The sequence below is a fragment of the Herpailurus yagouaroundi genome, unplaced genomic scaffold (genome assembly GCF_014898765.1).
Source record: "Herpailurus yagouaroundi ecotype Mexico unplaced genomic scaffold, PumYag 100, whole genome shotgun sequence".
NCBI lineage: Eukaryota > Metazoa > Chordata > Mammalia > Carnivora > Felidae > Herpailurus > Herpailurus yagouaroundi.
The window spans coordinates 6,584,141-6,610,801 of record NW_024412391.1 but is presented as its reverse complement, the minus strand read 5'-3'; the positions used below and the strand labels follow the sequence as shown (position 1 = coordinate 6,610,801).

The 26,661-nt window shown below is 41.6% G+C and overlaps 1 protein-coding gene across 3 annotated transcripts in view; it reads left to right on the top strand.

The window, feature by feature from the left end:
• Positions 1–26,661, top strand: part of AGK (acylglycerol kinase) — an 80,916-nt gene that overhangs the window by 49,526 nt on the left and 4,729 nt on the right. For all 3 annotated transcript variants that reach the window (XM_040471768.1, XM_040471770.1, XM_040471769.1), the window contains exons 9-13: positions 2,323–2,392; positions 9,571–9,650; positions 16,341–16,398; positions 20,745–20,892; positions 21,330–21,427. In XM_040471768.1, the coding sequence (XP_040327702.1) occupies positions 2,323–2,392; positions 9,571–9,650; positions 16,341–16,398; positions 20,745–20,892; positions 21,330–21,427 (454 nt within the window). The remainder of the gene's footprint in view (positions 1–2,322; positions 2,393–9,570; positions 9,651–16,340; positions 16,399–20,744; positions 20,893–21,329; positions 21,428–26,661) is intronic.

Genomic DNA, 26,661 nt, shown 5'->3' with positions numbered 1-26,661 from the left:
TTCTACTTGTGTGAATAAGTGCTTGGGTGCAAGTGTTAGTCGCTTCTCAGTTTGGTTGACATTGACCTGGACCTTCCTTGGCTCCTCTTTCTCTTTGTTCTTTGTGATTATCTATTGACCCTTGTACCCCACCCTTGCAGGTCACTCATTTGGGACAATTTGAGTATCAGGCTAATAACTGTAATGTATTGAAACATATCAAATATATTTAAAGCTATGCATTCATAATGATACTAGGAAATAAAAATGAAAAAGTTACCGGTCCTTTTTAGAGGATACTAAGGATATCAACTTATTTTGAAAATTGGTGAAGTTAACAAAAAAAAAAAAAGCATTTATCGATTTTTCTCATATGACCTCAATTTTATGGTACCAAATTTTGGATGAGGGAAAGTTTCTCTTTGTGGACCAGATAATAAATAAGAAGGAATAATAGAATTAAAAGGTCACCATTTTGTAACTCTCTGTTAACTAGTAAATTTAGCCATTGATTGTCAATAGTTGCTACTATCACACAAAAAAGAGGCAAACAGATTTCATGTACTTACTGATAGAAGTACACACCACTACCTCTGGAGTATTTTTGCCAAAAACTCCATACTCAATCAGATTTTTAGGAAATCCAGGGAGTTGGGACACGTGTTAATATCATGGGAATGCAATGAGTAAAATCCAGATCCTCAGCAACACAGTAAGACAACCCATTTCTTTAATGAGTAGGGAAAAGGAGAGAGACTCCGTAGATTTGAAAAGACTTGACATATAAGCCAATTGCAATGTATAGATCTTATTAGGCCCAGATTTGAACAAAGAAGCTGAAAAGAATATGAGTTAATTGGGGAAATTTTGACATTGACTAAATGTATGTTGATATAAAGGAATTATTTAAGTGTTTAAGATATAATAGCAATTTATGTTTTTTTAAAGAACCTTTTTATCTTTTAGAGATACATAAAGGAATATCTGTGGATAAAGTGTTAAGATATCTGGGATTTGCTCTGATAGAGATGGGGAGAAGTGGGTGGGAGGTGTATAAGGAAATAAGATCGGCTGTGCATTGATAATTGTTGAGGCTGGATGAGGAATACACAGGAATCATGATACTATTCTCTGTACTTTTTTTATACGCTTGGAATTTTATAGAATAAAATCATCCATCTAATATCGATTGCCTAGTATGCACCATGCACTAGGCTAGGTGTTAGGTTTTATATTGGTCAATAAGGGATGTAAATTATCGCCAACCTTGTGGAACTTTTAGTCTCCAGGTGGAGGCAGATGATAAAGATGTAAATAAAAAATATGTATTATAAATTGTGATCTGCTGTGAAGGAAAATGAACACAGTTCAGTGATAGAGAATTATAGGGAAGGGCCTAGAGGCTGCTTAGGGGAAGTGGTGACATCTCAGCCAAGATCTGAAGGGTGAGACTAGTGAGCCATGCAAAGGGACAGCGGGTAAGTGACAGGAGGGGTGGACAGGCCGGGCTAGGAAGGTATTCAGTGTGGGTTTGCTTGTTCTTTCTGCTGCAAGAGAAAATCTCTTATTGTCTGGCCACTTGTTGATTTAATATTTCTTTTGCTGACTGTCTTTTGTATCCTAATGTGTGTCTGACCTGGGATCTAATTAGAGTGTGAACCTAGAACTACTTTCAAGCCTGGCATAGTTTCACATGCCCTGAACGGTTGCAGATAGTACAAGCTTTTTTTTTTACCTACAGACTTTTCAACTGACAACCAGAATGTAGATAGGGACAGTCTCGTGTCCTTGAACAAAAGAATCAGCAATTAAAATTACATCCTTGTAATCCTGGAAAGTCAGAGGAGTAGGTCTTGGGTTCTGGATTATATTTTGCTTAGATAACTCAAACCTGTCCTTTAGTTACCCTTTGGGTTAATAGAGTAAAAAGAAATAATGTTTTTTCAAGTGCTTGGGTTTCTTAGAATGAGTGAAAGATGCTGTTAATATTAACTATCCTATTTTCCAGTGATAGGAGTCAGACACATAGTAGAGAGTCAAACGTGAAATAAACAAATGACTGGCACTTTGTATAAACTTCTCTTGGCCAAAGCCTTCTCTTTTGAGTCTGTATCAGAGCCTTTCACTACGTTTGTATCAGTAATTCTTTTATATTCACTTGTTCTGCTATCTTGGAGTATTTTGAACGAATTTGCCTTTTCCCCGAACCTGTTAGTACTCTGGACAGGAGAGAGTGAGTGAGTGAGTGAGTGTGTGTGTGTGTGTGTGTGTGTGTGTGTGTGTGTGATGGGGGAAGTGCTGCTTGTTTTCCGCACGTGATCGTTTCCTCCCTTTGTCTTTTAGACATATTACAGATGCTACACTTGCCATTGTGAAAGGAGAGACCATTCCACTCGATGTCTTGCAGATCAAGGTAAAGTCTGTTTTTCCCAGAGTTTGAAAATTTAACAAAATAGTGCACACATACATTTTAAAGAAATGAGCTGTAGCAGTTCAAATGAGGTTACAATGAAAACAATATTGTTTCCGTCCCAGGCATAACTCCCAGAGAAAAATAACTTTACCTGTTTATTCTAGTTGTTATCACTAGTTAACATGCTCATGATACTCCTTTTTAAAATTGTGGTAAAAAACCCACAAAAGAAAAGTTACCATCATAACCTTTTTTACGTGTACACTTGATCATTAGTGTTCAGTATATAACATTGCCTTTGACTTACCGGTGTCAGATTTTCTCTCTTGACCTCTCCGTACCCTGTAAGAATTCCTCTATATCTCCTCTCAATATAGTTGTTACTATTTGTACTTCCTCCAGTGATTACCTTTGGACCATATAATTTCTCTATCTCATGTGGTTGTTTGGAATATTAGAAGAGCTAATTATACAAAGCATTGAGGACAGTGACTGGTTTCATCTGAACCTGTTTGCATGGTGGCCATCCCTCAGGCTTTGCTAAAGGTGAAACCTTTCTCATGTCACATCCGTCCTTTGGAATTCAGGTTACTTCGATGTCTTGCAGCCTCTGCTTTCTCTCTCTGATGAGCTCAAGAAAAATGATAGTTTGTAAATTATCTGGCTTTTTTTTTTTTAGGGTGGAAACAATGTGCCACCCTAATGTTCAGTGGGAGCAGGACTTCCCATTTTTCTGTTGGGTTGTCTAACATTTTATTGATTTGTAGATGAACTTGTGAATTGTTTAAAAAAAAAAAAAAAAAACTTCTGCTGGCTTTGCACACTCAAGGGGCTTAGAAGCAGTGACACTAAACAACAAAGAATGTACCTGGCCTTCAGATTTTGGTCTCTAAATACTGTTCCATAATAAACATGACCAGGGCTCTGTGAAAAGATGGCTTCCAGAGGCAAGGCAAGAACAAAGCAAAGAGTTACTCAGAAACTGATGGAGACAACAGGAAAAGACATAGGAGGCTAGTCTGATGGTATCCTCCTGGCCAGTTTTGGGATAGTTTGAACATCAAAAAGAATAATAATGCTGATGGATTATAATGCAATAAGTAAAAATGAAGAATCTATAAGCCTACAGTTTAATATTAGGGAATTTCCAGCTTGTAAACGTAGAAGACATGATAGTTATTATTTTGCAATCACTAATGAAATAATTGATTCAAGTAGAGACCATTAGTGGATGCTCAAACCGCTGGATAAAAGGGTCGTTGGGGAACATATATCAACACAGTCTTAAAGCATCACAGGCTACTTAATGATTACAGAGGGAAAAGTGTACCTTTACAGTAGAGAGATCTAGCATATACCACCTAGTGATCAAACTTAGCATCATCAGTTATGGGACAGATGGGCATTATCTGCCTTCTGATGTGACCTATCAAGAAGGATAAATCATCATGTATATAGTTTCTTGCTCAAAATGTTAAATTATCTGAATCTAACTGAAAATAATAATGAGAAAAAAGTCCGTCAAATTGTGGGACCTTCTAAAAACAACAGTTGGTCTGGCCTCTTCAAAAATTTCAGTGTCATGAAATCCAAAAGAAGATGGTCTATTCAGGATTACAGAAGCTAAAGTAATAGAATTAAATCTGGCACAAAATCCTGGATTAGAAGAATGAAAAACTAGACCATGAAAGATACTATTGGAACGATCAGAGCTATTTAATAGGGACTGTATATTAGATATTCTATGTCAATTTAGATTTCTTGAGGGTGACAGCATTATGTTTATGTCTGTCCTTGTTCTTAGGAGACGTGCTGAAATTTGAGGGGTGAGGGTCATGAAGTCTTCAGCGTATTTGAAAATGATTTAACAAAACTACAAAACACGTAGACAGATAAAGCTAATAGGGGACAATGTTTTGCCTGGTGAACGTAGGTGAAAGACGTAAATGGTGTTCATTGTACATTAAAGGATTTCTTGGTTTGACATTTTTCCGAAAGAAAAATTTTGGAGGGAAGAAGACCCAGTAGCCGTTCCCGATTCCTGTTTGGAATCCTCTCTTTAAGAAGAATTTAATTCCCAGGCACCTGGGTGGTTCGGTCGGCTAAGCATCTGACTTAGGCTCAGGTCATGATCTCACAATTAGTGGGTTCGAGCCCCACGTTGGGCTCTGTGCTGTCCATGCAGAGCCCAGTTCAGATCTTCTGTCGCCCTCTCTCTCTCTCTGCCCCTCTCCAACACTTGCACTGTCTGAAAAATAAACATTTAAAAAGAAAAGAATTTAATTCCTGGAACGAAGGATATTCTCACTGGGCAGTAGTTAAGTAACCATTCCTTCTTCATCAGATCTTCTCCCCTCTTTCCCCACAACAAAAGGACAGATTCCCGAGAAGGCTAAGCCATAAAGCTGAACAATTGTATGAACAGTGAGCCCTGTGTCCTTTACTGAGATTTGGTCTTAAAATGCACTGGCTACATTCTGGTTGTCCTTCAGAGGCTCTGAACATTTTATATTCATTCAAGTTTCCTGATATCTCTGAAAGAATGTTCCACACTATGTCAGAATTCCAAACTTGAGTCCTAAAATATTGGTGTTAATTATGTAGCATTGGCCATATATGCATATTTATGCATATATGCAAATAGGCATATTTATGACTGGTGAACCCATGTACTTGCAGCCTGTTTTCCTTTCCTTTTCCTTTGTTCTTCTGCACTGATGTCTGGACTCCCCACCATGATGTCATTGATCGTGATAAAAGTGACTTAAGTTGTATTTTAGCGATAATAAATCTAAGTCATTCTGAACAAAATGCAAGAGCTGGGTGAAAGTCTAGCCTAGGAACGCACCACAGATTGGCATCTATGAAGATATTATCTTAAAATGTTGTTATTACCGAAGGAGGGGAGTCAGGCTGTATCTTATAATAACTAGGTAATTAACTGCTGCTTATAAATGTGTGAGGAGTAATACATTCCAGAGTAATCAGGATTTAATTGGAAATTGTTGACTGTGCTTGTATTTAAAAGTCTTCTCTCTGATTTTTTTCTTTTCTCCCAAATGTACTGATTTTGTGAATTGATGAAACCAGCATCAAATTTGCCACAGGCTCCGTGTATTGATGACACAGCCCAGGAAGCAGAAAACTTTGAAAATTAATTCCTAGAAAACATAGTGCAGCAGCCTCCTCTGTGGCTTCTGAGGCACTCAGCTAGAGCTGAATTTGTCTTCTCTTTCTTCCTTATTCCTAGAAATTGCTTTCAGAATATGGGGGCAGCATGATAGGTAAAGCCTGATACTGGATTCCTCTTCTTAAAAAAAAAACAAACCCAAACCCAATTAAACCTGTGTAACTGAAGAGTCCCCAAAAATAGTCCTTGGAAGCTATAATAATGCTTTATATTTAGCTTTTTATAGTTTCTACTGAATGCTCACATCTCATTTGGACCTCCAGCTTAAGAAGACAAGATGTGTATTATTATCTTCGTTTGACAGAGTGAAAACAAAAAGTCAGCTGGTCATCTGACTAGTCACGCTGAAGACAGAAGTAGAGTCTAGATTTTCTGTTTTATAGTCCATTGCTTTTCAACTTGACTGCTTTGTCTAGGTGGTATCACTCTTGGCACGATCCTGTGATTTCCAAATGGCATTTTCCCATATAGACATCTACAAAGCCTGGTACTTAACTTCAAAGGCTTTAAAGACTTACAGAAGTCTTTCTAGTTCTTTCTTTTTGCTACTTCAGTTGGCTCATAGAATCTGCCAACCCAGAACCCAAAGAGGAGGATAGGGTTGCTGGTTGAAGTTAGAATCTGCCCCTTTCCCCTGTCATTCCTGGTTTCCTTTTTTTTTTTTTTTTTTTTTTTTTTTTTTTAACCCTGACTGATCATTCTCTCAAGATGACGCTTAGGGTTGCTTCAGAACTTCAGAATTCCTATTTTCTTTCTCTTCATCTAGAGTTCCTAAAATTCCTAGATTAGGTACCTATCTAGTTGACCAGAATTGTTTTCTTTTCACTGTTCCTTAAGCTTTTATTCCAGCCAGGTTTCTGAATTATTTTTCTTTAGCAACCAGTAGGCCCTTTTCCCTTTGCAGAGGGTCTATGACTTGGGACAACATATGTCCTTTGCTGTTAAGACCTGGTTGTGTGCCTCTTTTTATCTGTTTTTGTTTACTGACCCTTCCATCTGATCCTCAATTACCCAGACCTTCATCGGGTTAACATTCCAGTGGTAGTTTGTCTGTTGGCTTCTCCTCTGTCCAACCACCCTTATTTTTCTTGTGTACCCCAACAAGGACGAGTCCCTTCATTACCGACCCTCTGTCCTCTCCTGAATCCTGAGGGCCCTATGACCATCTGGTTGTTAGCTGGGCTTCTCTAGATCTTTCTACACTCATTTCCTAGTGTCCAGAGTCATTCCTACCCCTTGCTAGGACATAGCATCCCAAATCAGTAGCACCTTGACGTTACAAGGCTTTTTAGTTAATCTTCCCAGAATATTCCTAAAATCCTCCTCAATGAAGACAGAGAAAACATTTTTAGAGCACCAGTTGGGAAGTCTTCAATACTAAAACCAGGACATCGTGTTAGACTATGTGCTTTTGATCAGCCTTTCCCCAGGAGTATTAGTTACACAAAGTGCCTCCCAGGGAAGGGTTGCACAGTTAACAATTCAGGAAAACTATTCGTATTTCTCCTTCTGGAAGTTTATAATATACATTAACATATTAAAGACCCCAAGAAGAATTGTAGTGAACATAACTTGTTTCAAACCAACGAATTTTGGTATTTCTCAACTCCTTTCATCATGGAATCTTCTACAGTTATCATTATTATTAGTTGTGACGCTTACAAACCCCTTATGGAACAGTTGAGGGAAATAGTCCACTGCAGACTCACACAGTGTTGCTTCTCTTCCTCAGGTTAGACCTTTCTTCTCCCTTTTCTTTCTCTCCGTGCTTCTCTCTAACCTCCCTCAATCTAGACACCTTATTCTTTAAAATTTGTTTTGTTTTAAAATTGATGTTGTGTTTCCCTGACCATGTGTGTCCTTTGATCCCCTCACACACCACATCCAGTCGCACCTGCTGTGCTTTCATAGCACTCGATGCATTTCTTGGTGGTGGGAACCTCCTGCATTGGATTGTTGTTGTCTGTGTCTGTCTACCCTCATTGTACCTTGAGCTCTTTGAGGGCAGGTTTTTTGTTTTTTTTTTGTTTTTTTTTAGTTTATTGTCAAGTTGGCTAACATACAGTGTATACAGTGCGCTCTTGGTTTTGGGTTATGTTCCCATATTCATTGCTTACAGTCAACACCTAGTGCTCATCCCAGCAAGTGCCCTCCTCAATGGAGAGCAGGTATTTTTATTACTACTCCCTAATGTATCATATTGTCAATGATCATTCCATGGGGAAAAAAAAAAAAGATGAGCTTTCCATCATCAGGATGGCTCAAAGTCCTGCTGTTTTCCACAATACCCACTTGGCACCTAGGGGACTAACATACCCCTCCTGTGCCAGGGGCCAAGGTGCCTCACCATGACCTCTGTGCTCCACCATCTCTGTCTAGTTCCCTAGACAGAGGGCGGAAAAGCAAATCTGCTGGAACAGACACACAAGCAAGGAATGGGAGGCCAGTATCTTTGTTTACAAGTTGCCCCTGTGAGTGTGTGATTTTCCTGGAAATCCCTCACTGGGTTTCGGTATCGTGGGATTGAGGGGGAAGCACACCCTCCCCGAGGAGAACACTTGATATACTTGACCTAGACCAGCAATTTATGGTGTCCAGGATTCTCCTCCAGCTCCTAATCTTTGCTTGTACTGATGGCCTGGTGGAAATCGAGCTGGCTCTGCCCCCATTTAGCAAGTTCTGTGGAGTTATGTCTAGCGTGTGGCTGCTCTGTTTAGAATGTGGGCACACTCTTGGGCTTTAGCTCTAATTCTGAGCTGTGGGAAAAGTCCCTTTTAGGATCTGGATCTTGTATATATTATATAGATAGATATAGATAGATCCTGATCTATCTATATCTATATCTATATATTTATATATTTTTATATTCTAAGGAAGGTCCATTATAAAGTATAAACTCTTAAAGACAATGACTCTATTGTGTATGTTTTCTATATAATGCTTAACTGCCAGATTAATTAGTAACTCACTGATGGTAATTGCAGTATTTTGCCATAAAGCATTGGGCTAAATCTGAATCACTTTCTTTTTTCTTAATTTGTTTTTGAGAGACGGAGACAGAGCATGAGTGGGGGAGGGACAGAGACAGGGGGAGACACAGAATCCAAAGCAGGCTCCAGGCTCTGAGCTGTCCGCACAGAGCCCAACGTGGGGTTCGAACCCACGTGAACTGTGAGATCATGACCTGAGCTGAAGGTGGGACACTTAACCGACTGAGCCACCCAGGTGCCCCAATCCGAATCACTTTTTATTCTGACTTGTTGTGACAGATATCTGGCTGTATTGTTAGATGCTCAGGTGAAACTTTCTAGAGTACCAGGATTCTGATCTTACTTGAGAACACTTGGACCTCTAAAGAGAATGCAGGCTGAAATGATCTTTGCCTTGGGCAAGTCTGAGAGAGAAGTACTTCTGGCTGACCCGACTTGTGATTGGTCAAAAAGCCAGCATAGTTAGGTACTTCTTTTACAGTCTGAAGTATGATAATATGTTCCCTTGCCAGCAGATTCATGAGGCCTAATATATAAAAATTAATTTCATTTTACAGGATGGTTTATTCAGGTCCTTTTACTGAGTACTCAGTTAATTTCTGAGATTTTGAACACCCCTTTTTATTTTTATTTATTTATTTATTTATTTATTTATTTATTTATTTTTAACGTTTATTTATTTTTGAGACAGAGAGAGACAGAGCATGAACGGGGGAGGGTCAGAGAGAGAGGGAGACACAGAATCTGAAACAGGCTCCAGGCTCTGAGCAGTCAGCACAGAGCCCGACGCGGGGCTCGAACTCACGGACAGCGAGATCGTGACCTGAGCCGAAGTCGGACGCTTAACCGACTGAGCCACCCAGGCGCCCCTTGAACACCCTTTTTAGAATTTGGTTTGAGGAAAACTAGGCTGTGTGAGCATTTGCTGGGTACTTAACTATAGAGAGTTCCAAGTTAACTGTAATCATTAATTTAAAATGAATGTATTTAACTTCCAGGGTGCAAAGGAAAAGCCCGTGTTTGCAGTGACCGGCCTTCGATGGGGATCCTTCAGAGACGCTGGCGTCAAAGTTAGCAAGTAAAGGATTACTGTACTGCCGTGGGATGATTTTTTAAAAATCTTGTTTTGCTCCTGTCCTTGACATTTTGATCTACAGTGATCTTCTAGGAAGAAATCCGGTGGGCCTGCCGGTTGAATTATGTGTGACTAATACAGGTAGAGGTTTGTATCTTCCACACAGAGCAGTTAGGGAAGGTTTGGTTCCCCGGGCCCCCCCCCCCCCCCCAGCTTGGTATTGGAGTGGAGGAGATGCATCCCTGTCCCTGGAGGTCATATTTGAGGGCAGGTTAGGCTCATGCTACACAGAAGTTGCCTATCATCCTGCAGCCTGCTCAGCTGGGCACCAAGTGAAAGACAGTGCTGGAACCCCAGCCTTATGGAGCTTTCACCGCCCTGGTCTCAACACTGCCTGAGAGGTGTTTTGGGTTTTTTTTTCCCCCTTTTAAAAAAAACTTTAATTGTTGTTAGTTAAAATGCAGTGCAGTATTGGTTTCAGCAGAATTCAATGATTCATCACTTAGATGCAACACCCAGTGCTCATCCCAACAAGTGCCCTCCTTAGTATCCATCACCCATCTAGCCCATCCCCCACCCACCTCCCTCCATAAACCCTCCGTTCTCTGTATTTAAGAGTCTCTTGGGGCGCCTGGGTGGCGCAGTCGGTTAAGCGTCCGACTTCAGCCAGGTCATGATCTCGCGGTCCATGAGTTCGAGCCCCGCGTCGGGCTCTGGGCTGATGGCTCAGAGCCTGGGGCCTGTTTCCGATTCTGTGTCTCCCTCTCTCTCTGCCCCTCCCCCGTTCATGCTCTGTCTCTGTCCCAAAAATAAATAAACGTTGGAAAAAAAAAAAAAAAAAAAAGAGTCTCTTAAGGTTTGCCTTCCTCTATTCTCTTTCGGCACCCCCTTCCCATATGTTCATCTGTTTTGTTTCTTAAATTCCATATATGAGTGAAATCATACGTTATGTGTCTTTCTCAGATTGACTTATTTTGCTTAGCTTAATACACTCTAGCTCCACCCATGTCATTGCAAATGGCAAGATTTCATTCTTTTTGATTGCCAAGTAACATTGAATTGTATATATATATCACATCTTTTTTTTTTTTATTACTTTATTTTTTGAAGGCAGAGAGAGACAGAGTGCCAGTAGGGGAGGGGCAGGGAGAGAGGGAGACACAGAATCTGAAGCAGGCTCCAGGCTCTGAGCCATCAGCACAGAGCCCGATGCGGGGCCCAAACTCACAAACTGTGAGATCATGACCTGAGCTGAAGTCGGACGCTCAACTGACTGAGCCACCCAGGCGCCCCTATACCACATCTTCTTTATCCATTCATCAGTCAATGGATATTTGGACTCTTTCCATAGTCTGGCTATTGTTGATAATGCCGCTATAAACATTGGGGTGCCTGTGCCCCTTTGAATCAGCATTTTTGTATCCTTTGGGTAAATAATAGTGCAATTGCTGCATCATAGGAATAATTCTATTTTTAGTTTCTTGAGGAACCTCCATACTGTTTTCCAGTGTGGCTGCACCAGTTTGCATTCCCACAACAGTGCAAGAGGGATCCCCTTTCTCCACATCCTCACCAACACCTGTTGTTTCTTGGGTTGTTAATTTTAGCCATTCTGACAGGTGTGAGGTGGTATCTCATTGTGGTTTTGATTTGTATTTCCCTGATGATGAGTGATGTTGAGCATCTTTTCACGTGTCTTTTAGCCATCTGGATGTCGTCTTTGAGAAGTGTCTATTCATGTCTTCTGCCCATATTTGTTTTTTTGGTGTTAAGTTTGATAAGTTCTGTATAGATTTTGGATACCTACCCTTTATCTGATATGTCATTTGCAATTATCTTAGCCCATTCCATCAGTTTCCTTTTAGTTTTCTTGATTCTTTCCTTCACTGTGCAGAAGCTTTTTATCTTGATGAAGTCCCAATAGACCTGTTTGCTTTTCTTTCCCTTGCCTTCAGCCTTGTGTCTAGTAAGAAGAACCTTACACCTAAAGGACTAGAAAAGGAGCAGCAAATAAAGCCTAAAGCCAACAGAAGAAGGGAAATTATAAAGATTAGAGCAGAAATAAATAATATAGAAACAACAACAATAAAAAACAGTAGAAGAGATCAATGAAACTAAGAGTTGGTTCTTTGAAAGAGTAAACAAAATTGATTAGTTTATCAAAAAGAAAAGAGAGGATTCAAATAGATAAAATCACAAATGAAAGAGGAGAGATCACAACCAACACCACAGAAATACAATTCTAAGAGAATGCGATGAAACATTACGTGCCAACAAATTGGGCAATCTGGAAGAAATGGGCAAATTCCTAGAAGCTCACAACCTACCAAAACTGAAACAGGAAGAAATAGACCATTTGAACAGACCCATAACCAGCAAATAAATTGAATCAGTAATCAAAAATCTCCCAACAAACAAGAGTCCTGGGCCAGATGGCTTCCCAGGGAAATTCTACCAGACTTTTAAAGAAGAGTTAATACCTATTCCTCTCAAACCGTTCCAAAAAATAGAAATGGAAGGAACACTTCCAAACTCACCCTATGAAGCCAGAAGCCAGCATTACCTGGATTCCAAAATCAGACAAAGACCCCTAAAAAGGAGAATTGTAGGCCAATATCCCTAACATGGATACAGATATTCTCAATAATATATTAGCACATTGAATTCAATAGTACATTAAAAGAATTATCCACCATGACCAAGTGGAATTTATTCCTGGGCTGCAGGGCTGGTTCAATATTGGCAAATCAATCAACATGATACACCACATTAATAAAAGAAAGGATAAGAACCATAGGATCCTGTTGATAGATGCAGAAAAAGCATTTGAGAAAATACAGCATCCATTCCTAATGAAAAGCCTCAACAAAGTAGGGATAGACGGAACATACCTCAACATCATAAAGGCCATATACGAAAGACCCACAGCTAATGTCATCCTCAATGGGGAAGAACTAAGAGCCTTTTCCCTACAGTCAGGAACAGGACAAGGATGTCCACTTTCACCATGACTATTTAACATGGTACTGGAAGTCTTAGCCTCAGCAATCAGACAACAAAAAGAAATGAAAGGCATCCAAATCAGCAAGGAAGAAGTCAGACTTTCGCTATCTGCAGATGACATGATAGTCTATGTAGAAAACCTGAAAGACTAGCAAAAAATTGCTAGAACTAATACATGAGTTCAGCAAAGTCTCAGGATACAAAATCGATGTGCAGAAATCTGTTGCATTTCTATACACCAATAACAAAGCAGGAGAAAAATCAAGGAATTGATCTGATTTGCAATGGCAGCAAAAACCGTAAGGTACCTGGGAATAAACCTAACTAAAGAGGTAAAAGTTCTGTACTCTGAAAACTATAGCACACTGATGAAAGAAATTGAAGAGGACACAAAGAAATGGAAAAGCTTTCCGTGCTCATGGATTGGAAGAACAAACATTGTTAAAATATCTATGCTATGCAAAGCAATCTACACATGTAATGCAGCCCCTGTCAAAATACCACCAGCATTTTTGTGTAGAGCCAGAATAAATGTAAGATTTGTATGGAACCACAAAAGGATAGCCAAAGCAATCCTGAAAAAAACAAAACTGGAGGCATCGCAATTCTGGATTTGAAGCTCTATCACAAAGCTGTAGTTATCAAGACAATGTGGTACTGGCACAAAAATGGGTACATAGATCAATGGAACAGAATAGAAGACCCAGAAATGGACCTACATCTGTATGGCCAACTAATCTTCGACAAAGCAAGAAAGAGTATCTGAGGGAAAATAGTCTCTTCAACAAATGGTGTTGGGAAAACCGGACCACTTTCTGAACACCATGCACAAAAATAAATGCAAAATGGATGGAAGACCTAAATGTGAGACAGGAAACCATCAAAATCCTAGAAGAGAACCCGGGCAGAAACCTCTTGGACCTCGGCCAGAGCAACTTCTTGAGATGTGTTCTTTTTGAAAGCCTAGCTACACGACAGTGATACTTGGAAATTGAGAGAGTCAGGCGGATGCTGACTATGTATTTCTTGTATATTCTTGTAAATCTATCCACTGTATAACTCAAGCCTAGCAGATTGAGAGACCGCAGGCTGCCTATCTGAGAGGGAAGAAAGGTGGACGCCTGGTGGTGTTTGGAGCTGGAAGAAACAGACCCGTGGAGTCAGGGATGAGAAGCTGTTGCTGGCTTCCACAGAAATGGACTTATTTTTGCAAAGTTCATTGTGCTAAATGAAACTATTGGCTTGGAGAGAGGGTGTGCCGTGTTCTGTTAGAAGTGGAGGGTGGTGCAGGCAAAGGCTTCCTGAGGTGGGACCAAGGAGACACTGCATGAGGTTTGGTCCATATCTGGTGGGTGGTGCCTTTTTTTTTTTTTTTTTTTTAATTTTCCTTAACATCGGACTTACAGGTTTAGTGCAGTTTAAATGAGTTATGATCGATCTAAAAAAAAAAACAAAAAAAAATAAATGAGTTATGATCGATCTGACACATAGCTTTCATCAAGAAAACTCTTTCCTCATAGGCTTTCCCACCACACTTTCTTTACGGAAATTTCTCGTACTTGTCTCACTTTTGTATCCTGTCGATGAAGTTCCTGAGAGTGGAGTGTCAGGGATGGGTTGTATTACACTATGCCCTGCAGTTGTTCAGCGTTTCACATTGTTTTTATTTGCAAGATTGCCATGATTACCTTGACTGCACCAGTCACCCTAGGTTTTATCTGTGATCTCGTATACCAGCAACTCCATCAAGAGGAATTGCTTAGTTTTCCCTGAAAGAGTCTGATGAGAACAAATGGCTTCCTGAAATGTGTTCATTGACAACTGAACATTAGCATAGGTCATAGGGATATCTCACACACTTGTCTGTATTTTGGTTGGTTTTGGAACAGGGACTTTAAAATTTTGGGTGGTGGTTTCTAACACCTCGAGTAGGACTCGAGTTGCTCCGTGTGCTGTGGGGGAAACAGTAGGCTTGCAAGCCATGGTTTCCTAGCTGGCCATCAGGCTACGAGTGCATCTCAAGTTCTGCTATTGGTAGAGATGAGTGGAACTATGGATAGTGAGAAATAAACCGCCTTTCTCTCTGGCTAGCTGGGAAGAGAAGTCAATTATTACATAAGCTTAAATCAGATGATCAAGGCCCTCATTAGTAGCATCACAGTATTAACCTGGATAATAATTAGGATGGTTCCACATGGCTCATTGGAGCCTATCAAACCTCCTTATTCTGGCACTCAAGGCCCAAGTTAATCTGTCATCAACTCTAATTCCATAGTTACAGATCTTTACTTTTAAGTTTTTGCTGTGGGTGTTATTCTCAGTGGTTCCTGTGCCTTTGCTTCCCTTCTTGCCTAGAATGATTCCTTTCCCTCTTCCATGTATCTAAATCCAAACGATCATTCTAAATCCCACACCTTTACTTTGCTCCTGAGCCATTCGTTATATAGGTGTGGCTGCTCTGACGATTTTCGGCCCTCAGTGATTTCTTATCCCTTCTTGACTCTCCTTACCAATAAACGGCGATGGGTTTATACCAATATATATATATACATGGTCATTTATCATTTTCTGCTACTTTTTTGGGGTTTCTCAAATTATAAGCCTTCAAAGGCAGGAATTTTATACTCTGTATTTCTTCTGTTTGCTTCATATTCATAGTAAGTGCTAAATAAATGCATATTGATCAGAATCAAATAGGGAGCACTTCAGATGTGCTGGTAGGGGCCGGAGAGGAAGAGGAATCTATTTTATGCCACTTTTCTAGTTTCCAGTAGTCCTCTTTCTCTTTACGCCAGGCTTTTATGTATTTAGCAACATGAAGACCCTCTTCATTCCTAGATTTAACACTTGCCATTTTAAATCTGTATAACACGAGTAATGTGAAGTTATGCTGATTTACAGATTTTAATTCTGAGTGTGTGTGTGTGTGTGTGTGAGAGAGAGAGAGAGAGAGAGAGAGAGAGAACATGGTATACAGGATACAGTCACTTAGCTTGTGAGTCACACACCAGATCACCTGGCATCTGCCTCTCATTGTGGCTTCATTGTCCTCCACTCATTGCACTTTTGAATGTAGACTCCACTATGTTCTCTGGTTGAAAGTGTACATTACAGTGATACCTGGGAATTGAGAGAGTCAGGGAGTTGCTGATTATATATTTCTTACAAATTGCAAGGATCTATATCCAGTGTATAACTAATTACACGCTGTTCGACGCAGCATTGAAATGCAGATTAAAAACTTAACTGCCTTACTTTTTTCTGCTAAAGCACAATCCCTAAGCCTCCAGAGCTCAGAGTAGAGTGTAATTCTTAGTACACCGCTCACACTAGGGGGCTTATGACTAGTGTTCCCAGTAGAGGCAGAAATCGAATGTAGTGTCCTTCATGAATGGTCTCTATCATGTTGATAGTTCCCTTAATTTTCTTTAAAAAATTTTTTTTAAATCTTTATTTATTTTTGAGAGAGAGACAGAGTGTGAGTAGGGGAGGAGCAGAGAGAGAGGGAGACACAGAATCCGAAGCAGGCTCCAGGCTCCGAGCTGTCAGCACAGAGCCTGACGTGGGGCCCGAACCCACAAACCGTAAGATCATGACCTGAGCTGAAGTTGGATGCTCAACCAACTGAGCCACCCAGGTACCCCAGTTCTCTTCATTTTCTAATTAGATTTTTATCTTGATCTTTCTCAGGTACTGGTACCTTGGTCCCCTAAAAACCAAAGCGGCTCACTTCTTCAGTACTCTTAAGGTAAATGCAATTTACAGTGTAGAAATTTGCCCTGTGTTATTGTGTTGTTAGTCTGCGATGTGTGTATTTGGATTTTTAAAAATCCCTTGCTACAGATACATATGACATGCTCCAATGCTGTAAAATGGGGGATATTTACATAGGTACGAATGCAGAAAGCATTCCTGTTAACTAAGCAGTCACCCCTCCTCTACCAGCTCATTCCCTCCATTACCAAACCCATACTTAATTTGTTGTTGATATTGCATTTCTTTTTGTCTATATATTCACTCACTCTTGCCAGACAAACCTAAAACAGAATGACCTAGATCTCATCAGTGATTTGTAAGGGTATCTGTATTAGTATCTGGAAATGAATTGGAGATTTGTATCTGAATGTATGATTGTACAGACTTGTGTATAATGAAGTCTGCTTCAGACAGTGCTAGCGAAATATGCGTAGTAGTTACTGTCTTGGACGGTACAAATAAAGAATATTTCCAACATTGGAGAATGTTCTATCGGGCAGTGCTGCTGCTATAAACTATACACTGAAAAATGTTGGCATAGAGAAAAGCTGAACAATGTGTATTAATGGAAATGCTAATAGAAAAGTCATCCTTATCTGCGGGTGATCTATTATATTCAGCTTTTATATAAATCAAAGCTCTAAACACAAAATTTGGCAGGTCAATCTGAAAATTTGCAGATGAAGTTTGTAGTGAAAACCTTGGTTCTAATGTTAATATTCAGAGTATCAAGTGTTTTTCTAACTATAAAAGTGATGTATGTCCATTGCAAAACATTTGGAAAACAAAGCTCCCTTTACCTTCTAAATAAATTCCCACTATGTTCAAGAAATGTAAAAACATGAAATCCCTAAAGTACTAGGGGTAACCAATTTACATGATTATGAAAACGAACTTGGAGGGCAGTGCGTTTCTACACCGAAAGCAGACTAAAACGCAAAATGCATTGTTACTCTTGCTTAAGAGAATAATTTCAGTGGTGGAGTAGTAGGTGCATTTAGGAAGAATAGAGTACCTATTTAAGTTGTAGAGTAGGGAGAATGTGAACTGGTTCCACCATTTCTTTAGTGAACGGTTATTTTTTTTTTTTTAAGTTTATTTTTGAGAGAGAGAATGAGAGCGGGGAAGGACAGAGAGAGAGGGAGACAGAATCCGAAGCAGGCTCCAGGCTCTGAGCTGTCGGCACAGAGCCTGATGTGGGGCTTGAACTCACGAACTGCAAGATCACCGCCTGAGCTAAAGGCAGATGCTTAACCTACTGAGCCACCCAGGTGCCCATTGAACGGTTTTTAATATCTTTTGTGGCAAGCCCTGCTAATGCTTGGCATACAAAATCAAAAAAGGCCAGTTTCCTGCCCCCAAGAAGGAAAATGTGAAGGACGAGTAAATCCGTGGTTTGGCAAGTGCTGGGAGAGCATGGAAGGATGAGGTGGGAGTGGAGAGGAGGGGCACTCATATCTGACTCAGGGACAGCAGTCTTTTCAGAGCAGGGAACAGTTTTACTAAAGTTTGAAATCTGTACCAGACTAGATCAAGGGAATTCTGAGTGGAGGAGCCACTGTGGGATGGCCCTGTGCTGTCACGTGGCCAGTGCAATAGAATGGCAGGAAGGGGGTTTGGGGGGGTTGGGGAGGGGCCGGTCACGGCAGGTCTGAATGTGGGATCTGACTTATACCATTAAAGTGTTGGGGAGTTACTGAGTCTTAAGCAGGGGAGAGACATGAGCAGGTATGCATTTTAGAAAAGTTACCTGTCAGCAGTGTAGACAAGAGATGGCAATGGGCGGTTAAGGCGAGGGCACCAGATCGAAGATGGTGGAAGTAAGTCAGGTGGGAGGGGATGAGGCCCACATAGGGTGAGAACAGTGCGTGTCGACAAGGAGGATAGATTACAGAGATACTGAGGTTGACCCCTCACAAGTGGGAAGGAGAGTATGGGACCCCCAGATTTCTGGTCTCAGGGACTAGTTGGCTACCTAGAGTTTTCCATCAACATTGCCAATATTAGAGTAGGATCAAGTTTGTAAAGAGAAATGAAATGTTCAGTTTGGCATATACGGAGTGTAACCTCCCTGTGGTACAGGCCAGTGGAGACATAATTGTGACTTTGGTCTGAAGAGACCGGTGTAGACATCGTAAGTGTCTGAGTGCCATTGTGACTGTGGGTTGGATGAGGATGTGTGCAGGACAGATGGTCAGGGATACAGGGATGGCCCCAAGCAATGTAAGCATTTAAAGAGCCTCAAAGCTGCCTCCGGAGCCAGAGCCCGAGGGGAGGGAAGTCCCCGGGAGGGGACACACGCACACTAGTGGGAGCCAGAGCCTCATGAGGCAGCGGCACAGAGGCTAAATAAGGGCAGGAAAGTGTCCCCTGAGCTCGGCAGCCTCTGAAGGTCTGGTCACCTCCTGAGTGGAGCTGTTGAGCCACATTGAAGCAAGTTAGGGAATAAATGGGAGGGGAAGAAGTGGACACAGAGGATTGGGCTACTCCTTCAGGAAGCCTGACTTTGACGGGAAGGAGATAGAAAAGGCAAAAACTAATGAGAAATATGGGGCCGGTGGAGTGTTGTTTTTATTGACTGGAGAGAGAGCCGTGTCTTTATACCCTGAAATGAGAAAGGGAGACTAGGGACAGGTGAGGGGAGACACAAAGCGTGACTGAGGTGGCAAAATGCACGCGCACGAAGGAGGGCGTGGGGCCCACGGATGGGCCTTGAACAGAGGAAGGGGAGTCCTTTTCCTTGAGACAGAAGAGAAATAAAGCAGAGGTCCAGGTGGAAACAGGTTTACAGAGTGTTGAGGCAGTTCTCACTGATGTCTCGATAGTCTCGCTGAAGCGTAGGGAGCAAAGTGATCTGTTGAAAACGAGGTGGGTGGTAGTGGGAGGGGTGATTTGAAGAAAGATGAAAACAGGGAGGTTGAGAAGGATTATCAAATGGCATTGAGAACCTGAGACCAAGAATTGTGACACTCATGTGCCCCTTTCCCTGTATCGGTTCTTAGCTGGAGTGTTGTTTGCCCTTCTAATAACACTGAGCCATGATGTACAAGTACAGAAACCTAGTGATAAGACTGATCCAGAATAGGGGCTTTTCAGGGCCCCTACTATGGAACACCAAAGACATAAGAGAGCCAACAGTGATGGGAAAGGAGCGATTTGAAGTAATCAACTGTTAATTAGGTACTGAAGGAAATGGGGTCAGGGACAGGAATTCTCAATGTGATTAGAAATGTGGTGTGGTTAGGATCTTCATGGCTCTAAAACTAACACCCCTGTCTTCCTCTTCTGAGTCTGAACCAGGTTATGAAAGCAAATGCAGGAACCAGGCAGAGGGAGATCAAAATACCAGCCTTATAAATGTCAGCAGGAGTAAAGGACACAGCTTAGATAATACGGTCACAATCAGATTTCCGAGTACTCCAAATTGAATTCATCCCCTTAAAACGTCTCCTTCAGGGCAGACTGCTGTAGGAAGCAGAGTCCCCAGGACGGCCGCTTTCAGAGAGAGAGAGAGAGAGTGAGAGAGAGAGAAACCAAAATTGTTACTCCTTTGTAATTCACTGCATGGGACTCTGAGAACAGGGAGGAGTGGTTCACCCTAAGAGGTATATTGAGCACAAAAGAATCAGTCAAAAGAAGAATATGGGGTGTGGTTAGAGAGTAGGATATCAAGGTGTTAGACTTCCATGGTGGAATAGTTCTGGGTAACAGGAACGACCAGGATGTGGCCATGGAAATGGGTGGCTTGGGGCGGGGATTAGAGATGATGTCAAGGACTGAGAGGCTAGGGTGTTGTTTTAATTATTCCTGTAGTCACTGATGAGGTGGGCTTGGGGTGTCAGGAAGTAGAAGACAAAAAAATCTAGAGTGTGAGAATGATGGACTTGGAAGCCTTGGGCTGGATCACGAGGCTGGCCGAAGCCACTCTGGCCTCTGTGTGGAGTACGATTCCAGAAGTGAAGAAGGTATTCGATGCAGCGGGACTGCATGCGTGTCATTTTTGTGTCATTTTCTGTAAACCGAAGATAAACTCATTATGGGATGATTGTATGTTCATTCAAATGGTTGTTTTTGGAGAAGCGTAAGCAGTGGAGGTTAGTCCATGTGGACCTTCTGCTCTGTGAGAGCCGTGGAGGCAGCAGTCACGGAGTTCATGGTTCTCAAGATAGAAGACAGGTCTTTGGTAGGAAAAGAAAGCTTGGGGACTCCATGCTCCAAAGTAGAGATGATTCCAGTCAGTGAGAGATTATTAATTAGCGTCCAGGCAGGTGCAGGTAGAGATACTCCCAGAGTTGGGACCGGTGTGTGCCTGACAAGCTTCTCTCTTCACATTAAAAGGAGTGGCCTCAGACTCATCAAGCCTCTATCTCGTACACGGGACCCACAGAGAGACTTCCCAGTGGAGCAGAAGAGACCCCTCCCCGGCCCTCTTTGTACAGGAGAATCCTGCGAAGGCTCGCGTCCTACTGGGCCCAACCGCAGGACGGTGAGCCGTGTGGTGGTGCCGCGGCCCGTTCGGGACTGCCTGGCGTGGGCCCCAGATCAGCGCGAGAGACTTCTCTCGCTCAGGGGGAGCCTTTCAAGGATCCTTGAATTAGCCGTGTGTGCGCCACAGAGCAGGACCCGAGTCAGCACAGCGTCCCGGATGTGGCAGCAGCCCGTGCCTTTGCTGACCAACTGCGGCTCCCCCGTTCTGTCACCAAGCTTGATGTTATTGTGGCTGCTTGGGTAGGGGTGTCGCAGGCGTAGAGATGCCACTGGCGCGTGGCTCTTTGTCCTGTGTGTAAGAGCTGGGGAAGGAAACGGGGAGGGTCAGCAGCCAGGCTTAGGAGGCCAAGCGGAGCAGCCGGCAGCTGGCCCTTGGTGGGGCAGTGGTGGAACGCTAACGGGAGCACTTGACCTGAGTCTCATGCACCCACGCAGCCCTGTCCCAGGAGCTGAGCCCCGAGGTCTGGAAAGAAGTGCAGCTGTCCACCATTGAACTGTCCATCACCACACGGAACAGCCAGCTGGACCTGACGGTGAGTGTGGCTCTTTATTAGAAGAGCATTTGATATCTGGGAAAAGTGACCGAGAGAGAGGAAAGGAATCGGGAAGAAGAGGGTGTGGTGTGCTTTAAGGAATAATAGCAATGAAAAGAAACAGCAAGTGAAGAGCCCGCTTAACGGGCTCTGAGCAAGGATTCTGGCCACTGCTTAGTAGACACGAAAAGTTGACCTGTTCCCTTTTGTCGCGAGAATAGAAAATTGTGGAACTTTACCTGAGTGACTCTCCATTATTTTTGTGACTACATTAAATGTATGGACTTAGGTCCCCAGGAGAAAAAAAGATATATATACAAACATAGAATCCAGTCTGTTGACATACACTGTCCAGTGCAGTGGCCTCTAGACCCGTGACTCTTTGGGTTAAATAAACTCTAGCACTCATTTCTTTAGTCACAATAGCCACATTTCAAGTGCCCGTTAGCCATAGTGGCAAGTAGCTACCACACTGGAAAGCACAGATACAAAATGTTTCCGTTAGTGCAGAAAGTTCTGGATCGTGCCCCTATTGACAATGCACCAAAAAATGTTGACATGATACAGAGGTCGGCACACTGGTCTGCCACCTGTTTTTGTATAACCCACAAACTAAGAATCGATGTTACATTTTTAAATGGGTGTAAGAAAATCAAAAAGAATATTTTGTGATGTGCAGAAAGAATAGGAAATTCGAATTTCAATGTCCATAAGTAAAGTTTAATTGGAAGAACCACGTTCATTCACATACATGCTGTCTGGCTGCTTTCGTGCCATGACGGCAGAGTCGAGTAGTTGCCACAGACTTTCTGGCCCCAAAGCCTAGAATATTGACTCTCGGGCCATTCGGAGTTTTCTGACCCCTGCTACAGAGAAAACCTTAGCAGTTTATGCTAGTGAGAATGCTAATAGAAAAGTTGTCCTAACCTGTGGACCAATTACTAAGATCGGGTTTTATGTAGATCCAAGTAGTATGTTTACACTTGACCCAGTCAGTCTGGAGACTGAACGTGGGGATTGAACGTATGAGTACAGTGGGGAGTTCGCCTCTAATGTTAACAGAGTACTGATTTGTTTTCCAACTATAAGAGTAATATGTGTCCGTTCTATAAGATTTGGATAACACAGCTTCCTTCCCCTAGATTAATTCAAGTTGGATTAAAGAGTTAAATTAGAAAGATAAAACCATGGAAGCACTCGACTGAAAGCTAAGTGATTATTGATGTAAACTTGGGGAGGACCAGGTCTTTCTAAGCATGGCATCTAAAGCAAAAATCATATTGATGCATTTGCCTACTCATAATGAAAGAAACTATAAACAAACTTTTAATGACAAATTGGGAAAAAGAAGTGATAGAGCAGGAGTTAATAGCTTTCTTTTATAACAAATTCTTAAGAAATAGGCAGAGTACTAATATAAATAGGCACAGGACAAGAATAGAAATTCACAAAGGACATAAACCTGAAAAAATAGCTTACATTTGCTGAATGTAAGCGAGGCACTGTCCTAAGAATTTTACATAGTGTCAACTCATGGGATCCTTAGAACTACCTTATCAGGTAGATGTAACTTTTATAAACATGTAATGGGCAAGGAAACAGAAAAAACTCTCAACACCGAAGAAGTGCAAATTAAAATAATAACTAGTGAAATGTCCTAAATTAAGCATGCTAGTGTGCCCTGTTGGGGTCGGTGGGCAAGTGGGCACTCTCGTGCATTTCTGCTGGAATGGTAAATCAGAACACCCTTTCTTGATGGCATCTTGGTGATCTCTATGAGGCATCTAAAACATAAGCACACCTTTGGCCCTGTTGAGTATGTTTCCAGAATTTATGGTACAGGAACAGTCAGATGCATACATAGTGTAGACATGCCCTTCTTACATGATGGGATTCTGAACACACTGGTGGGAGTGAATGTAGTAAGGTTGAAAAAATAGTTTTTGTTCCGGAGGATTTCAAGAAGAAAGATAAAATTTCTAATTACGCATTGCTTTTATACCCAGTCTTTGATAATGTGTGTTTCTAGTATTTTGTTCATGTTCTTCATCGTCGTTCTTTTCTCTGATGATGGAATACCAGTGAATGGATGGAGTTCAGTCGAGGATGTGATTGTGGCTCAAGATTAGCCACATGCAATTAGGAGAGTGTAGGGTACTGTGCTGCTTATCACCCGTAGCAGCGCATTCATTTCCTTGTTCCACACCTCTTTGTAGAAATAGAAGCAAATGCAAGAAAATAATTCAAAGACAATGATGCCGCCATGTAATAGCTCAAAATTCATTTATCGTTTAAAAAAGTACATTCAGAGTCAAAGAGGCTTTAAGGGGTGTGGAGTGTGTGCAAATTAGGATCTCTTGTTCAGCTTTGTTCACTGTATTTATAATAGCAAAGTGTATGAAACAAATGAACCAAGGGACTGGTTAAATACATTCTGGTGCATTTATTTAAAATGTTCTCTGTTTACGGACATGGAAAGATAGTTATCATATATTGTTAAGTGAAAAACCAGGCTAGTGTGGTATGCATCACATGATTCTATTTTTATTTTAAAAAGAAACACTTTTACTCTCTAAAAAAAAGAAGAAACACTTTCACCTATAATTGAGTTTGGTGAATGATGGAGGCAGGGCTTCAGTTTTATAATCTTTTCTGATAGAAAGCCAGTTGTCCAAGCAGCATTTACTGAATTTCCTCACCCTCGTCTCCCCCATCTGCTGTAAACCCCCGTTGTATTGTAAGTGTAGGTATACATGGACGTGTTCGCAGTTTCTCTCTTCAATTGATCTGATTTTCTAGGCCTGGATTAGTACTATGCTGCTTTTAATTATTATCGTTTTATAAGTCCTTCAGTGTTTTTCTTCCTAAAGAATCTCTTGGCTGTTCTTGGCTCTTTGACCTCTATAAATTTCTTAAAAGTTTATTAGGTTTCACATAAAAATCTGTCATATTGATCAGGATTACGCTGAATCTGTAGATCAGTTTGAGGAGAAATGACATTTCTATAATATTGACTCTGCTATCATATGAAGTGGCATAGCTCTTCATTAGGTTTTTAATGCCTTTCAATGAAGTTTTATAGTTTTCTCTAACATGTTGTCTTTTGTTGGATATATTCCTGGTTATCTTAATTTTTGATGCTATTGTAGATAGTATCCCTTAAAAATTCATTTTCAAATATTTTAGGTGGACATGTAATTGATTTTTTATAGATATGTGATCAACAATCTTATGACCAAGTTCTGATTTATCATTTATGGATTCCTTTGGATTTCCTATGGATTCATCCATATCAGCTGCAAGTAGTGCCAGTTTTGTGTTTCCTTTCAACTACTTGGCCTTCTAATCTTTTCTCTTATCGCCGTGGCTGGGACCTCAGTTGAGTGTTAAGTATAAGTAGGGCTAGCAGACATCATTGTCTTACTCCGATGTAGACAGAAAGATTTTGTTGCCTCATTCTTGAGTTTGATGGGACTTTTTAAAAATGTTGATTTACTTTTCTGAGAGAAAGAAAGAGACAGAGTGTGAGTGAAGGGAGGCGTGGAGAGAGAGGGAGACACAGAATCTGAAGCAGGCTTCAGGCTGAGCTGTCAGCACAGAGGCCGACGCGAGGCTCAAACTCATGAACCGCGAGATCATGATCTGAGCCAAAGTCGGACGCTTCACTGACTGAGTCACCCAGGTGCCCCTTGATGGGATTTTTTTGTAGACACCTTTTGGAAGATGAAGGAAGTTCCCTTCTGTTCCTAATTTGCTAAGGGTTTTTGTTTTTGTTTTTGTTTTATCATGAGTGGATATTTAATTTTATCACGTCCCTTTCCAGCATCTACTGAGCGAGTCTTCTCATGTAATTCTGTGTGTCTACGATGTTGATTTTTGCACATGCACTATTTGTAAAAAACAAATCCTAGTCTTCTGTGTATAACTGTCTACTTCTCCCCTTAGATGGCTAATATGCTTTTCAATCTCAGTGTGTCCACAACAGCTCCTGTTCTTTACTTCCACCCCTGGATGCTGGTGCTCCATCCAGACTCCCCATTACTGTTGACTGTAATTCCATTCTGTCTGTTGTTCAGGCCAAACATCTTGAAGCCACCCTCTTTCCCCTCCACATCTTTGTGGAAGTGCTGGTGGCTTCACCTTCTAATTACTGCCAGTGCTTAACATGATCTCCCCGAGTCACTGCTCTAAGCCACCATCATCTGCCTGGGTGATTCCAGTGGGTTCCTAAGTGGTTGCCCTGCTCCCCCCACCTTCCTCCTATTCTAACTACAGCAGCCAGAGAGGTCCTGTTAAAATGAAGCCAGATCATATTTCTCTGCTTACAACCTTCCAGTGACTCCTCATTTCACTCAACCTAACAGCTAAATTCCTTGGAATGGTCTATAGGCCCTAGGGCTCTGGCCTCCCTTCTTCTCTGACTTCCTGTTTTCCCCTTCTCTCGCTCTACTCCAGCCACACTGGCTTCCTCACTGCTCTTGGGCTTGTCGAGCATGCTTCCATCTTCGGCGCCTGCCCTGGTGGTTCTCTTTGTGTGGATTGCTCTTCCCTAGGCCAGTGGTTCTGAGTACAGTCCTTGGGAAGTTGTTAGAAATGGACATTCTCGGGCCTTACCCCAGGTCTGCTGAGCCATAATCTGAGAATGGGGCCAGAGTCTGAGTTTTAACAAGCCTTGCAGGTGATACTTGCTGAAGTCTGAGAACCACAGTCCTGGATATCCACGTTGTTAATTCCCTCACCTCCTTGAGGTGTCTGCTCAGAGATCACCCTCTCCCCACACCCCTGCCACCTGAGTAAGGCTCACCTGGACCCCTACCACCCGTACCATCTGGTGTTTCTTGTGCTAGTTTTTATCTCACGTTCCTAATAAAGTCTCCTATACTTCTAATATACTTGTTTTCTAATATATTCTGTAATTTACCATGTATGTTTCTATGTAATTTGCTATTTTTGCACTGATACACTCTCACATGCTTCTAGTATATTCTATAACTTCTTATGGTTAGGGTTTATTTTTATTTTTTATTTTTCTGGTTATCTCCACTCCCCAGTCAAATATAAACTCTTCGTAAGCAGAAATAATTGTTTTTTTTTAGTTCACTGATGTAACTCACACGCCTAGGAGAGTTTATGGTAGTTGACACTCAGCAAGTTGTTGGATAAAAGGTGAACCTAGAGCACAGTCATCCCCCCTATGATCTGTAATTCCTGGGAGAGAGAGAAAGTTGTGCTTT